This window comes from Eulemur rufifrons, chromosome 29 (assembly GCF_041146395.1).
Source record: "Eulemur rufifrons isolate Redbay chromosome 29, OSU_ERuf_1, whole genome shotgun sequence".
Lineage (NCBI taxonomy): Eukaryota > Metazoa > Chordata > Mammalia > Primates > Lemuridae > Eulemur > Eulemur rufifrons.
Window position 1 is genome coordinate 53,881,337 of NC_091011.1, and position 15,322 is coordinate 53,896,658.

The 15,322-nt window shown below is 36.5% G+C and overlaps 1 protein-coding gene across 1 annotated transcript in view; it reads left to right on the plus strand.

Annotated features, from left to right (window-relative positions):
• The window catches only part of SEMA3E (semaphorin 3E), a 100,493-nt gene that overhangs the window by 2,999 nt on the left and 82,172 nt on the right, over positions 1 to 15,322 (plus strand). Inside the window, exon 2 of the mRNA XM_069462172.1 lies at positions 14,195 to 14,254. Coding sequence (XP_069318273.1) covers positions 14,195 to 14,254 — 60 coding nt within the window. The remainder of the gene's footprint in view (positions 1 to 14,194; positions 14,255 to 15,322) is intronic.

The following is a 15,322-nucleotide window of genomic DNA, read 5'->3' on the forward strand; positions in this document are numbered from 1 at the left end:
TTGATCCTCACATTAAAATGGATAGTATGTGAGTATTAAAAGGTCCTCTAAAAGATCTGGCATCCTAGAAGATTAAGAACCTTTACATTAAGGAAGTGGTTCTTAAATTATCATCCTTGAACCAGGATATTGTATCACTCTCAGAGAGTGGGCTCCTGGAACCCACATTTATAACAAGTTTCCTAGGTGACTCTTATATACACAAAATTTCATAATAATTTTCCTGAGCTGTTGTTTTCTATGTGGATCATAAGACCAAGAGGTAACATCACCTCACGCTAATGTGCTTTCCACTCAGAGTAGGGGAGATTGAATTGCCTACTTATTCTCATTTATTGTTTTGCCCTAATTGTATCCTCAGGCCTTTAATGCTAGAAAGACCTGCTTTTATAGGGGAAATGATCTGTGAAGACTATATAAGGGTAGAGGACCTGGAGTGTGATGTGGTTTTATAAACCTCATCTTAAAGAACTAAATAGAGTAGTATGCAGCATCGAGCTTCAGGGTGCCATCGAGCCAGGAAGTCAGAGAAAGCAGCTATAAAAATTTTAAATTAAATGACGTCCTGCACTCAAGAGTAAATCCTCATTTTTCAAGACTTAAAAAATTTGGGGGACCTTTTCAAGTAATAAAATTAATTCAAACTTCTAAATTTCAAAATTGCAAAGACAATTTTCAGGTCCAACCTAGGGGCAAGTGCCAGGAAGAAGTCCTGAGACAAATGCTTTATTAGCTCTGAAGTAGCGTCATCTCATCTACATTTCTTATTTTGTACTTGTCCTGCCTGCTTCTCTGGAATGATTAGCAATAAAACTCTCAGTAGGTTTTTAGTGTGTTTTTAGTAAAAGCAGAAAGGGAGTAAGGTTTACTTCGTGATATTCCATTTAAGAGAGTGGGCTTATGAAAAGTGTTGGTTCTTCAGTGCTCTGCAGGCTCTGGAGATGTAATGTGTCTGCTTTTGGGCCAAGCTCTCCTCCTGTCTTGTCAGGACCTTGCTCTCTTGATTATTTTGCCTACTATTGTATTTTTTAAATCTCTCTTGCTTTGCTTTCTCTATCCTTGGGCTTCTCAGTCTCGGTACTACTGACATTTTGGATAATTCTTGGTTGGGGATAGGGGTGACATGTGCACTGTAGGATATTGCATCCCTGGTTTCTACCTACTAGATGCCAGTAGCACCCTCCCTGTAGCCGTGACAATCAAAAAAATTCTCCAGAAATTGCTGGATATCCCCTGGGAGACAATATCACTGAATCATGTCAAGTCTAGCTTACATATCTATAAGCAGGATTCAGACTCTCCCATTAAAGACATATACATACTCACTGAACCATGGATCTATCTGGTGGTACCACATCCCTCTTTCCTTCCTTCCAGTCTAGCATCTTGAAAATGTAGCCAAAGCTTATTTTCTTTACCTTCTCACTTTCTATTTATTTCTTAGCTTTAATATCTTGTAAAATTTAACATTTGGTACAAAAGAGGATATAAATAACAAATAGGTTAGAAAGTATAATAATAAAGCTAACACCTGTGAACCCATCGTCCAACTCAAGAATGAGAATATCACCAATCCCGTTGCAGGAGCAGCTACCTTCTTCTTCTACCTGTTTCCCTGTATGTGCCTCCTGCTGCCCAGAAGTAATGACTGCCTTGGATTTTACGTTTATCCTTCCTTTTTTTTCATTTTTGAAAATATTTTATCATATATTTCCATATACAGTATATATTGCCTATGTATGTTTCCTTATACAGTATACTATTTTTGTGTTACTATTTTCAAGCTGTGTAAAAATCACATATAATAGTATGTTGCAGTCTTCTGGGATTGCTTTTTGTTTTCTTTTATTCAATATTATTTCTTAGATTTAATCATGTTACTTGTACCCCAATTTTTTTTTTTTTTTTTTTTTTTTTTTTAAGAGACAGGCTTTTGCTCTATTGCCCAGGCAGGAGTATACTGGTGCAATCATAGCTCACTACAACCTCTAACTCCTGGGCTCAAGCAGTCCTCCTGCCTTAGCTTGCTGAGGAGCTAGGACTACAGTGTACCACCACAACCAACTGTTTATTTATTTATTTTGAAGAAACAAGGTCTTGCTATATTGTCCAGGCTGGTCTCAAACTCCTGACCTCAAGTGATCCTTCCACTTTGACCTCCCAAAGTGCTGGGATTACAGGCATAAGTCACAGCACCTGGCCTCTTTCCCCATTTATGAAATGGCACTCCTTCTACATGTGCTCTAAATCCCACTTTGTTAGCTTTTCTTAAGGATTGGTTATTTTCTGTCTTTTCTACATTATCATTTCTTCTTTTTCTCCCTATAAAATCAACAGCAAATATGGTTTATATTTGTACAGGGCTGCTTAATTTTTTTGTGATTCATGGATCCATTTGGCAGTCTGGAAAAACTTGTGGACCCTTCAAGGCACAAAGTAAATATATAGAATTACAAAGTAAAATATTGGAGTAAATTTACCAGAATGTAAATATATTAAAATAATCTATCATAATATTTAAATAATCACGATATAATAACCTGTACCTTCTTTATTAACATATTAGATAACACCTAGCAACAGGTCTCACTCATAAGTACCATGATTTCAAATTAATGATGAATGTTAATGATGTTTTGAGATAATTGCCACAACTGTAAAGTAACATTAAAATATCTTTTATTTCTCTTAGTAATTAAACCATAGATACTACTAATACTACTGTAATTTGCTTTCTACATTTAATGATAGAAATGCTAAATTTCAATCAGAAGTTAATGTAACTAATGATGTATTTTTTTTTTTCTAATTTCTGAGTTGGTGCATTTCCTGAATTCTTTATTCAGGCCCCAATTAACAACTACTGCTGTGTAATTGTCACTTTATAAAGCATTTTAAAAATCTTTGAGTAAAAATAAATATAAATTTCTCAGCTTAGCAAAGATAGTCCTTCACGATCTACTCTTGTCTATCTTTTTAGCCTAATCTTCACTTATCTGCACTAACACAAGGACACTTGTCCCACTTCTATTTGCTCTTTCATGCCTCCTCAGCCTTACACACTCCCCTTCTTTGAAATAACCTCAAACATACTCAATTTTTTAAAGCTACTTTCTTTCTCTTCTAAGCTAGATTTTGAGGCACTACTCCTTGCCCTTCCTTATCCCTCAGTCTGACTTTGATTCCTATATCGTATTAAAGTTGGCTGTTTACTTGTCAGTCTACTTTATAATATGGCTCCTTATGTACTATGTTTTATTCATCTTTGAAGATGTAGGTGCTAAAAGAACGTAGGCACTGAAAGAATGAGAAAAGTATGTCTGCTGCTAATCCTAACATGGTCCAATAAATCTATTCTTCTTCCTGTCTGCCCTCTTGCAAATCTCATTGTACTTATTGTCAGAACCACTTTCAAACTAAATATTCTCTAATTTCTTTTGAGGTAATTTTGTCTTCCTTTTTTACTCATCCCAACCTACCACCCCCACTCCAACTACCTACCTACTATCTACCCACTTCCTGTCTGACAAACAGGGTAAGGATTCTGTTTTGTAGTGTGGTAATTTTAACCTTGACTGCACATTAGTAAACCCCCGAGTATCTTGTAAGTAATATCTGTGTCTTGGCTTCACCTCACGTGAAGACGAAGTAGTGGTACTTTTAAAAACCCTTACAGGTGATTGTAATGTGCATCTAGAATTGTGGAATGCTAGAGTATTATGAATTCCTGCATGCCCTGGAAATACTAGTCCTATACGTGGTGCTAAATAAATAATTGCTTTCTGTACGATAATCAGAACTTATGGGGGGAGGGGCAAGATGGCGGACGAGAAAAACCGACAGCCAGAGTGTCTCTGCAAGAAAGACAGATTTTAGAAGAAAGTGAAAAAAAATAGAGAAGCAGACAAACATTGATTGGATGAGGGCCGCAAGGAAGCGTGCCTGAAACTACAGGAGACTCCATAGGAAGCAGTTGCTGTGGAGAACTGGAAGGAGAAAGGCCTTGGAGAGGCTTGGAGTCCAGCGACAAGGGTAGGTGAAGTGGTTAAATTTCCCCTCCCTTGCATCTTGGACTGCGGATGGGCTCCTGAGCAGTTGGAGAGACCTGCCAACATCAGCCCAGAGATGGCCGCTGCCAGTGAGAGGTGAGCCTCTTGAGGACAGGGCACCAGGCTCCCAGCTCCCTCAGGGCACCTCTCGGCCTGCAGACGCCAGCCGATTGGCAGGCGCCATATTGCTTCATTCTCCCCTTCCCCTTCCCTACCCATGGCTGCTGAGAGAGATAATTTAGCCACCACCTGGAGGCATCTACAGGTAACAGGGCCTTTCCTTTTGGGGCCCTACAGTGGACTGAGGGGTACTCAGACTATGAGCTCCCTAACCACTGGCCCTCCCAGGCTGCTTGCCTAGTGACTCCAGGAGAGCAGTGCAAATCCCAAAGTGGAGAGATTGATCTAGCTTGGGTACCCTGTGGGTGACTTGAGACCAGCACTACTTTCCCTGGGAGGGTCAGGGATTGATCTCCAGGGCCCAGGGGACAGGCCTGCAGACCAGATCCCGTACAACCAGGTATCCAGGTATCCATCGCATTGCCCCAGGGTACAGAAGGGTTATTTGTGAAGGAGCCTACTGAAGTATGTGTGCCATCAGGGGCAGATCAGCGTGCTTGAGTGGCAACCTTCCTCGCACAGGAGGGCCATGGGCATAGCTCAGGCTGCGATCCTGGGCAGGGAACCTCCCGCCCCGCATCATAGCCAGGGGAGATCCACTGGCTTGAGGTCGTGCCTGCTGGCAGAGGCCCGGGAAAAACTGCAGAATAGGGGAGGGTGGAAAGGAGCAAGGCCTGCTCCAAAGTGCAGGTCTCAGACAGCCCCACCCCCACAAGCAGACTTTTTGGCTTAGTGGGTCCATTTCAGCCCCTCCCTGGCAGCTTTGCCTAGAAGTAGAGAATATACCTTTGACTCCTGCTAACAACATTTGTGGAGCTTGAGGGCAGGCTCACCCAACCCAGCTCTGCCCAGCCTCACTCCCCAACCTGCCCCCACTGAGGTAGTCCCAGGGCCCCACACATGATCTGAGGTACTAGAGTTTTATTCTAATCCTCTGGATATTTTGCATGGTCAAGCTTTCCATACAGCACCTAAAAATACTGAAATCATTTTTGTATTATTTTCTATATTCTCTGAGAGAAACTTATTTCCTTACTCATATTCATAACATATATTCATATATACCATGACGAAGCATTAGATATGGTACACTCGTTTGTGTTTCTTTATTAATTGAAAGTTTGTCCTCATTTTTTCTGATCATTTCTAGAGTGAGGTACAGCTGACCATCAGTTACATTTTTCTTAACCTTGACAATAAATGCTAACATGTTAATTTTAGTTTTTAACTTATTTTAATTTACTTTTAAGACTTTGAAAACAGCAGGGTGCAATGGCAAAGAACGCAGATTCTATAAATGGCTTGTCTGGGCTCCCATGTCAAGTCTACCATTTGGATGAATTTTTGGGCAACTTATTCTACATCTTAATTTCTTAGTTTTCTCATCTATGAGAAGTGATAATCATAGTAGTTTTTTCTTAGCTTTTTTGAAGGGCTTAAATGAGTTGTGAAGTGCCTAGAACAGTGCCTGGAACATAGTAAGCACCATCTAAATGTTTACTGTGTTTATTATTATTTCAATTAGATGATTCTAATATTCTGCCATTTCTAAGTGAAAGGAATATGACAGATTTTTAGGATTTATCTGAGTTCTAGAAACATATATGGAGATATATGAAGTATGCAGAAATGAATAAAACAGTCTCCACCTTAAAACATTTATAACATAATAGTCAAGGTACATAGATACACATGTACTATAGACATCACGATTTGAGTAGACAATAATAAAGGTCCAAATAAAATGCTAAGAAAGTATAGAAAAGCTTGGGGAAGTGGTTCCTAAAGGACATACAGTTTAAACTGGGCTTTGAATGATAGAATTTTGATGAGTATGGCAGTAAGAACAAAGTAGGTGGGGGGAGGAAGGACAGAAATTTTAAAGTAGTGTGGAGTAATGACTAATAGCATTGGCTGAAATAGGTGGGATGGGGGCACGTGGATGGGAACAGGGCACACAGTGAGAGTTAAAGATGGAAATTTGGCTGAGACTAGCTCATGAGGAATATTGACTGCAATGCTCTTGAAACAGAATCTTCTAGGCAATGCAGGAGTCACAGGAGAATTCTGAATATGGACATAAAATAATTCAAATTGTAGTTTAGTGTGATTACTTTAACAGCAGCATGTTGGATAAATAAAAGGAAAATGAAAATAGAGCCATGAAGCCAGTAAGTAGCACTTAGAATTTAAAACTATGTACATTTGTTTAGGAAGCCATCATTGAGAACCAGGCTACTGCTCTGGGGTGAACTTTCTGTCTCCCAAATTGGTGGGCCATTAGTTCTACTAGTTCTGCCTTTTGTAATGAGGTGTTTCTTTCCCCCATGGTTCTTAGTCCCTTTGCATAATTGCACTTTATGCTAGTAATGGTTAAGAACTGGTAGAACACTTACTTAGTTGCTGGTGACAGTGTGAAGAAGAACCTCTGACTAGAACTAGAAGGAATTATATTCCTTTGTTTCCTTATAGGAAAGGTTGAGATCCCCAGGAGACTCCAGTATTTAATCACAGGTAACAGATTAGCTTGTTTATGTTCTGTCTATATAGACCCTTATGATCTGTACACATCTGAAAAATACTAAGACTTTTCAAAAAACAAATCAAAATTATTCTCTGGAAGATACCAATACTAGTTTAAGGTATAAAATTTTCTTTCGTTTTTCCCATTTTATGAAAATATTTAAAATGGTTATGTTTATTTATTTAAGCCATATTTTATAGCAACTCATAGAATATTCCATAGTTAGCAATAAACTTTCAGTTCAAGAAACGATGATCTATAGTTTCTCTCTAACTTTCTAAGTTTCAGCTTGTTTTTCTAAAACCATCCTCACCACTATAATTTAAAGCTAAGTTTAAACTATTTACTTTGGATACCTATAGATATGAGAGCTTGATTAGATAATTACATTTATAAAAATATGTATAGTTTTCTCATTCATTCAAACTTATTGCATCAAAGGTGGGAAAAAACCTTGTATTTTAGAATTTAATATTTTATTGAGTAGACAGGCATTAAAATACAATTTGCATATAAATGTGCAAATGTGATATTTCACATTAATGATACTAATTAAGTAAATTTCATCCATACAAAAGGGCATGCATCAGACCACAAATATTTATGTAGTTATAATATTGTTCTAGTTCAAATGCTTTGAAGAATAAGGCTTTCAAGTATAAATTTTGTCTATAGTCTAAAAGATTATAATTGCATATAAACTACTAGAATAATGACAGTCATTATAATTAAGTATAAAAGCATAAACACTGAGACAGATAATGTGTGTCAGGTTAAAGACCACCATTTATAAACCATTAGGATTATTTTAATTTGTTATATTGAAGATAGATTTTCTTGCTTTTAATGGTATCTATTGGGTGTATAATTAAAATGTACATTGATGAACACTGGTACTGTACATAGATGGAAAATGTAGAAAGAAAAACAAAATATAAACAAGAATTTATTAGAATAAAAGCAGAAAGATAATATAAAATGAAATTATAATAGAGTCTTAGTCACCTAAATATATAAGATAGACTTATATTAACTGGATTGTTTTATTTAGTTTTTTAAATGAAAATATATTTTTAGACAGTTAAAAATTATTCCATCTTTGTTAATTTGATTTTGCTCCTCTAAATCTCTGAGTGTCATAACGTCTTGTAACAATAAGCTGTTAAATCCTTAATTCTGGTTTAATTATGAGACTCAACAGGGAGTCCACAAAAAATTACTTTGTAATTTAATGTATATTTTATTTTATTTTTCTTCTTTGCGATATGTAAGAATAGTAAATGGCCTATTAATGTGCAGTGGAATGATTAAATTATATTGTAGGGGTATTGCGATGAAATGATGTGTACTTAACCTTTTGCTTTTTGAACCTTTTTTGGTACAGAGAATTCGGAAATAACATTACACCCTGTTGTTTAACTGCCTTTAAAAATGTTTTATGCAGAACAAATAGCTTAATTTTATGGGTTTTTGTTGATGCTAAACTCTGGAGCAGAACCAAAAGGCATCCTGACTGCCAAAACAAATGAAGAAAATCATTTCCTTTACTAGCTTGGCAGAACATTTGTACATGGTGGCTTTAAAGCCATCAGCTTTTTAAAAAATAACTTTCGATTTTCAGTGAGGTCATTCTTTGTCATATTTTGTCACCTGAGTTAACAATTTGGATGCACAGCCTGTTAAACTTTGTTAAAAAACAAACCAATACAAAATAACAACAACAAAGCTTTAGTAAATCTATAATTTTGTTGTTCCTTTGGAGGGTTCACAGGTATTGGACTTCACTGTGGTGAGTGCTCATAATTAATCTTTTGCCTTTCTCCATCTATCCAGACTGATCTGTTCAACATCTTTTTATCTGTTCTCAGAAATCCTATCAGTCTTTCAAAGATTAGATCATTGCTAACATACTAAAGTATTTCCTTTTTTTTTTTTTTTTTTTTTTTTTGAGACAGAGTCTCATTCTGTTGCCCGGACTAAAGTGCCATGGTGTCAGCCTAGCTCACAGCAACCTCAAACTCCTGGGCTCAAGCATTCCTTCTGCCTCAGCCTCCTGAGTAGCTGGGACTAGAAGCATGTGCCACCATGCCCGGCTAATTTTTTCTATATATTTTTAGTTGTCCAGCTAATTGCTTTCAATTTTTTTAGTAGAGACGGGGTCTCGCTCTTGCTCAGGCTGGTCTCAAACTCCTGACCTTGAGTGATCCTCCTGCCTCGGCCTCCCAGAGTGCTAGGATTACGGGCATGAGCCACCACCGCGCCCGGCCAGTATTTCTTTCTTTATTAAACTAGAAAATTTTACTTGTTCCATTCATTTGACACTTGTTACAGCATTTTCATGTCAATGAATCTGATGTCTCAAACTTTACTATAAACTCTTTTAGTGGATTGACTTTACTAAAAATGTGATAAAGTTATATTGAATTGATAACAAGCCAATCAACAGACACTGAATAAGCAGAGACTGTTTAAGGCATTGTACCAGGTAGGAATTAGTGGAGAAAGAAGAATAAGTCACTGCCTTGTCCTCTGTAATGTATAGTCTAATAAGAGAGCTACAATTAAGTACACAAATCACTGTAGTTCAAGTAGAGAAAATAAGAACATTATAGGGGATCAAAGGAAAGAGAAATACTATCTGTTGGAAAGCTATCAGAAAAGGTTTTGTTGCGAAATGCTTTGTAAAATGTGCCTGAAAGAATAGTTTTGTCATTCTTAGAGCAATTGCCATTTTAGTTTTGATGCTAGGAACAATGCATGTTCTGACAATCCTAGAAAAGCCATTTATTGTCTTCACCATCACATATTATCTTTTGTTTGTGTCAAAAACTGTGAAGGGCCTGAGATTTTATCTCGTTTTCAAGACGGGTTAGCCTGTCACAGTTTTATAGATGCTGTCAGAAAACATTAGACCCTTGGGTCAAAGACAAAAGACTCTATTACTCATGGTACAGTAGGCAGCGAGAGCTTCATGTTTCCATCATGTCCTTGCCCCTCCACCCCCAAGTCCTGCAGGGGGTGATTCGTAGCAGGTGGGTAGACACTACACACTCAGAGGATATGTGATACATGTGAGGAACCCCAAGATTAGGAAGCACCCAAACTTATGGGGGCTATTAGCAAATTTGTCCAACCTTTGCCCAGGGGAGACATTATCTTTATTATGCTGGTCAGGAAACAAATCTTCCATTTTGCCCTGGAGGGAAATTCTATCTCTATCTTTCCAACATATTTGAAAATATATTCTGGAACAAAGCCTGTTAAAAGATTTGTAAAAATGCCCCCCAAACAGTGTGTTTAAATAATCCTGGAAATAATGATTATGAGTCATGATTTAGGGAAATAGGATAATATGCTATGAAATTACAGTTTAGAGAAGCCGTCACTTTATCCAATAAGCAACAATGAATAAGAGGAGATGCTAATATTCTAAAAAGAAGATTTCTGCATCTCATAAGTATGTTATGAATATAGTACATTATTCTGAATTATGGATGAGGTGTTCTCTAACTTATTCATATTGATAAGGGAATTAGTCATGAAAATCTTTCCAATGATAGATTATCCTGAAATGAATTTGTATTTTGTTAAATGTGTATATACACGTACATATGTATATACAGTCTATATATACATGCACATGATCAAACATATCCCATTTGAATAATTTGTGCATCCACAGTATGATTGTAATTCCTAAACCAAATTGTATCTCAAGTTAAAATGGGTATTAGAAACCATCTGGTAAAATATCTCCCTCAGTGCAGGAATGTTTTTCCAAAATAATAGATCAAATAAATTTCATAAACTCTTCAGCTTTACTTCTAGAATCCCTATCCTACAATGGTGTTAGTGACTCTCCTCCGCCTCATGCAAAGCTGCAACCTAACCTGGCATTGAGGTATTTATGTAATATCTTTCTTGAATAATACATGATCTGCTGATAAATTCATTGCTAAAATCAACATCTATTGTAAGATTTTATGTATGTGCTTTTGGCTTTTTAGTTGGTTTTCTTTTAGATCCCTACTGTTTATCTTTTTTCTTGTGTTGCAACATTAACAATAACAACAAAATCATGTGTTTTCATTTAAAAGTTTACATGCTGCACTATGAAAACTAAAGAACAATTGATGCTGAATATTGTTAGTAAGAAACTCTTGAGGCTCATTGCACCAATAAGAACATCAAAGCAATATTTTATACCTATAATTTAAACTAGAGAGTGCTTATTCCTGTGGGATAATAAGTTCCGTCATATAATGATCATCATAAGTAAATGCTATTGTCACCACTTTTATAAATTCTCAATATTATTCATGTATCAGAGACTGGATTTGGCTATATATTGTATAAGTTAAAGGACAAGCCTCTTTCACTTCAGGATATAAATGTCTTACCTGATATTTTATGGGACACAGCTAGACAAAAAGCTTAAATATGCATATATTTGGGATTCAAACATAAATATCAGATTTCAAAAACTAAAATGCCGATGAGGGCCAGTCAGTTAAAAGAACAATCTGAAGAAAATCAGAGACTACCTGTCCCCATTGAAAGAAGATTTCAAACTTTCAACTCCAGAGAAATGTTGCTACACAAGAATGTACCCTAATGTTGCTTTTCTTCATATTTTTCTAGAGAAAAACAGAAATCTGGATTTTTATATGAAATTTCTCATGTTTGAATGTTGGCCACTAATTTAAAAATAATTACAGTTTGCTTACTAAATAAAAAAATACCTTCAGTCAGCAACGTCTAATATTTTATTCTACAAGCAGAATGTTTTTCCAGGCTGACAAATGGAATGGATGGAATGGTGATGGGTAGACGGAGGGGAGACATGAGATAATGGAGACCTTAAGGGAACAAATTGTCATAGACAGGAAAAGAGCCTGGCTTACTGGCGTAGGCCTAGCAATAGAGTCTAACAATAGTAAATACTGACTGGCCCTGAAGGGGCTTGGTTGATAAGGATTCAGGTACAGTCCTTGTGGACTCGAACATTCTGAGGAGGAAGAGGCTATTTGTAAAAAGATTTATAATATCTTGAAAAGACCCATGCTACTTGGCTGGAAATTTCTACTCCTTCATTAAAATGTTAACTTGACAAAAGAAAGTGATTTTCCACAAAAAGGAAGGGAATAAAAAAAATTCTGAGGTAGCCTGGCTTCAATGGAGGCAACAGAGCAGAAACTATAGGGTGTTTAGGTGAGAACAACCAATGCCCCTCAAAGATAAAATCCATCATCATCTGACCAGCAGAGCCCATGAAATTGGTATGTTAGTATGAGATGGTGCTCCCATGGAATGCTGACCTAAGGAAGGGCTGACTGCGGTTTCCAGTTTGATGGGGGAGGGTGACTGATCCAGCAGATTTGGGAATAAACTATATTAACTAGGAGACTTAAGTTCTTGAGGCACAGGGAACATTAGGGCACTTACCTGTTGCTACAGTTACTCAAATGGATCACATTCCTTGGTTTCCACCCATAGATCTATTGCTTGGTGGGTTTGAACAGAGAAATATGCATTTTTAAAAGGAAATTCTCTGGATAATATCAGTTTTTTGATAAAGTTGTGGCAGGATTAAATTATATACTGTATTTAAAGTGCTCAGCCCAAAAATTAGAAACGTTGATAATGCCAAGTGAGGATATGAGGATATAGGAGTGCTGGCATAGACAAGCTACCATTCTGGAGGGCAATTGACACTACACTTACATATTTAATATATGCTTACCCTAAGACCCAGTAACTCTGCTCTTGCTTATATATATGATATTCTTACACAGATCCCAAAAGAGCATGTGCAGAGAGGAGAGGTAACAATGTTTGGTGTGGTAGAGACTCAGAGGCAATCTGGGTATCGATGTAACTGGGAGAGTAGATAAGAAAATGTAGGGGACCCATATCCTGAGCATTACAGAGCACTTAGAGAGAGCAGACCATATGTATACATAGGACTATGGAGGGATCTTACAAATCCAGTTCTTAGTTAAAAAGATAAGAAAGAGATGAGATATAATTCTATACTATTTACATTAGAATAGTATATTAGAATAGAATAGCACGTTAAATTAGAAATATACACATTAAATTAGTAACGTACACAAAAAGCCATAGTATACACTTTATAAGAATATATAAAAACAAAGTACATAATAACAGGATATAATATTTGCCTCCTGGGGGGATGGAAATAGAATGGGGGGGGAGGAAATAAATAAATACTTGATTAAAATAACAGGGACTTTTTAAGACTGATGGTGATAATGAATCACTGAGTAGTATAACAAACTGAAACCACTGCACTAAAAAAAAAAAAAAAGTAAAAAGAAAATATAAAGTTCTCAGCACAAGCCTGACACATAGTATGATCAATTCTATAGTTTAAGGAAAAAGAGAAACAAAGGGAGTCAGAGAAAAGAAAAGGATAGAAAACGATAAAGAACATAATTTCTTTCAGAAATAAATTTCACAGTTAGAAATATGTGGAGCCAATTCATAATAAGTATTTGTTGATTTCTGTGTTCTCAGCAAAGTACTAGGTACTACTGGAGATGAAAAAGAAACATTTGATATGTTCTCTCTCTTCAAGGAAAAATAAACAAACTTATAACAAAACTTTCTGAAATCTAGTTGGAAACTGGTAGAGTTAAAAAAATATTTTAAAAAATAATCAAAGATGTAGTGTGGTATATTACTGGGTGATACATTATAAATCACTATTTAAAAAGTCATTTAAGGCCGGGCGCGGTGGCTCACGCCTGTAATCCTAGCACTCTGGGAGGCCGAGGTGGGCGGATCGTTTGAGCTCAGGAGTTCGAGACCAGCCTGAGCAAGAGCGAGACCCCATCTCTACTAAAAATAGAAAGAAATTATATGGACAGCTAAAAATATATATAGAAAAAATTAGCCGGGCATGGTGACGCATACCTGTAGTCCCAGCTACTCGGGAGGCTGAGACAGGAGGATCCCTTGAGCTCAGGAGTTTGAGGTTGCTGTGAGCTAGGCTGACGCCACGGCACTCACTCTAGCCTGGGCAACAGAGAGAGACTCTGTCTCAAAAAAAAAAAAAAAAAAGTCATTTATTCTTTATTCCTTACATGCAGCCAACATTATTGAGACCCCACCACACACCAGGTTCTGTGGTAAGTGGTAAAAATGCAAAGGAAACTCAAGGAGGTGCCTGGATTGGAGGGGCAGTCAGCTTCAATATGAGGAAGGGCTGATTAAGATGTGCCCGGCCTCTAAAGGGCCAAGACTTGAGGTGAGACTTCAAAAAGATGAAAAGCAAAAATAAGATTTAGCAAAAAGTGAAAGTTCAGAGATAAGTTTTTTTAATTATGCAAATAATTATGTGAAGATGATAAAGTCTTATCTTAGAAAATAGAACAAAATGGAAATGTATTGAATTGTAGAAGAAAATGAAATGGTTTTCCACTGTGGTTTACTTTTGTGTGCAATTGCCATAATAGGACATTATCTTTTATTTCAGATACACTGGCCTAGTACAGCTCTAAAAATAGAAGAATGCATAATGAAAGGAAAAGATGCAGTAAGTATTATTCATTGTAAATTAAACAAAACATCAATTATATCCCTGGTCAACCACAAAGGACTGAATCCTTAAACTTTTATTTGCTCTTAAAAAAGCATATATGCAATTTGGTTCATGTAGAAAAAAATGTATATACATATAATTATATAAAATTAATTTCAATGTAGAGTTAAAGGAAGCCAAGGTGACATCCAGATCTTGGTTTTTATTTTTTTATTAAATACCATATTTTAATCAACTTGGGTTTATAAATTCCTTATACTAATGCTTATTTCCTGTGCATTTGGGAGAAAAATAATTGTGGGTAAGTTTTTTTATTTTTAATTCCAGGAAAAATTAAGCACATTCTTTGTGGGATTTCACATCACTTTGATTAGCAAATTAGAAATAAATGAAGAAACAGAAGGAAAGAGAACAAAAAGTTTGAGAGAGGAAATAAACATGTTTTACCTATTCCAAAATGTTTTTATGGTCTCTTGTACTTAAAGCAGCAATATTCCATTTCTCCATTCCTCCACACTCCATTGCAGTGTGTGAGTGGATCAGGAGCAGCCCGACAGTCCCTAACACATGACAACATCAGTGATAGGACTTCCACATGCTAGGACTAGTTGGTTGATCTGATGACACAATACACATCTTAGAGGAAGACCTGCATATCTGCCTTTGAAAGTGAACTTATCCTTTTTTTCAGTAAGGAAAAAAATAACATATAAAAGACTAACCCACATTATACCAACTCCTCATTCTCTGTAGCAACTGGGTCACAGCCAAAAAGTGAGTCAATACATTCTTCCTGCCTTAGCCCATAGCGTGAAGCTGACTAATTGAATATAATCTTAGGCCATGTCAGTCTAAGCTCAACTGAGCCAAAATGTGGTCTAATTGGCTCATTCCAAGATGTGACAGTGTGTCAAGAGAGGAAAAGCAGTTGCTTATAGCAATTTGAGAACAGATATTTTTACTATGCCTGAATGATCAGATTCTATCAGCTATATAGGTCACCAACAGAATAAAATGTTACGTGAGTGGGAAATTGAAGAAATAAATGTATCTGTGTGCCCT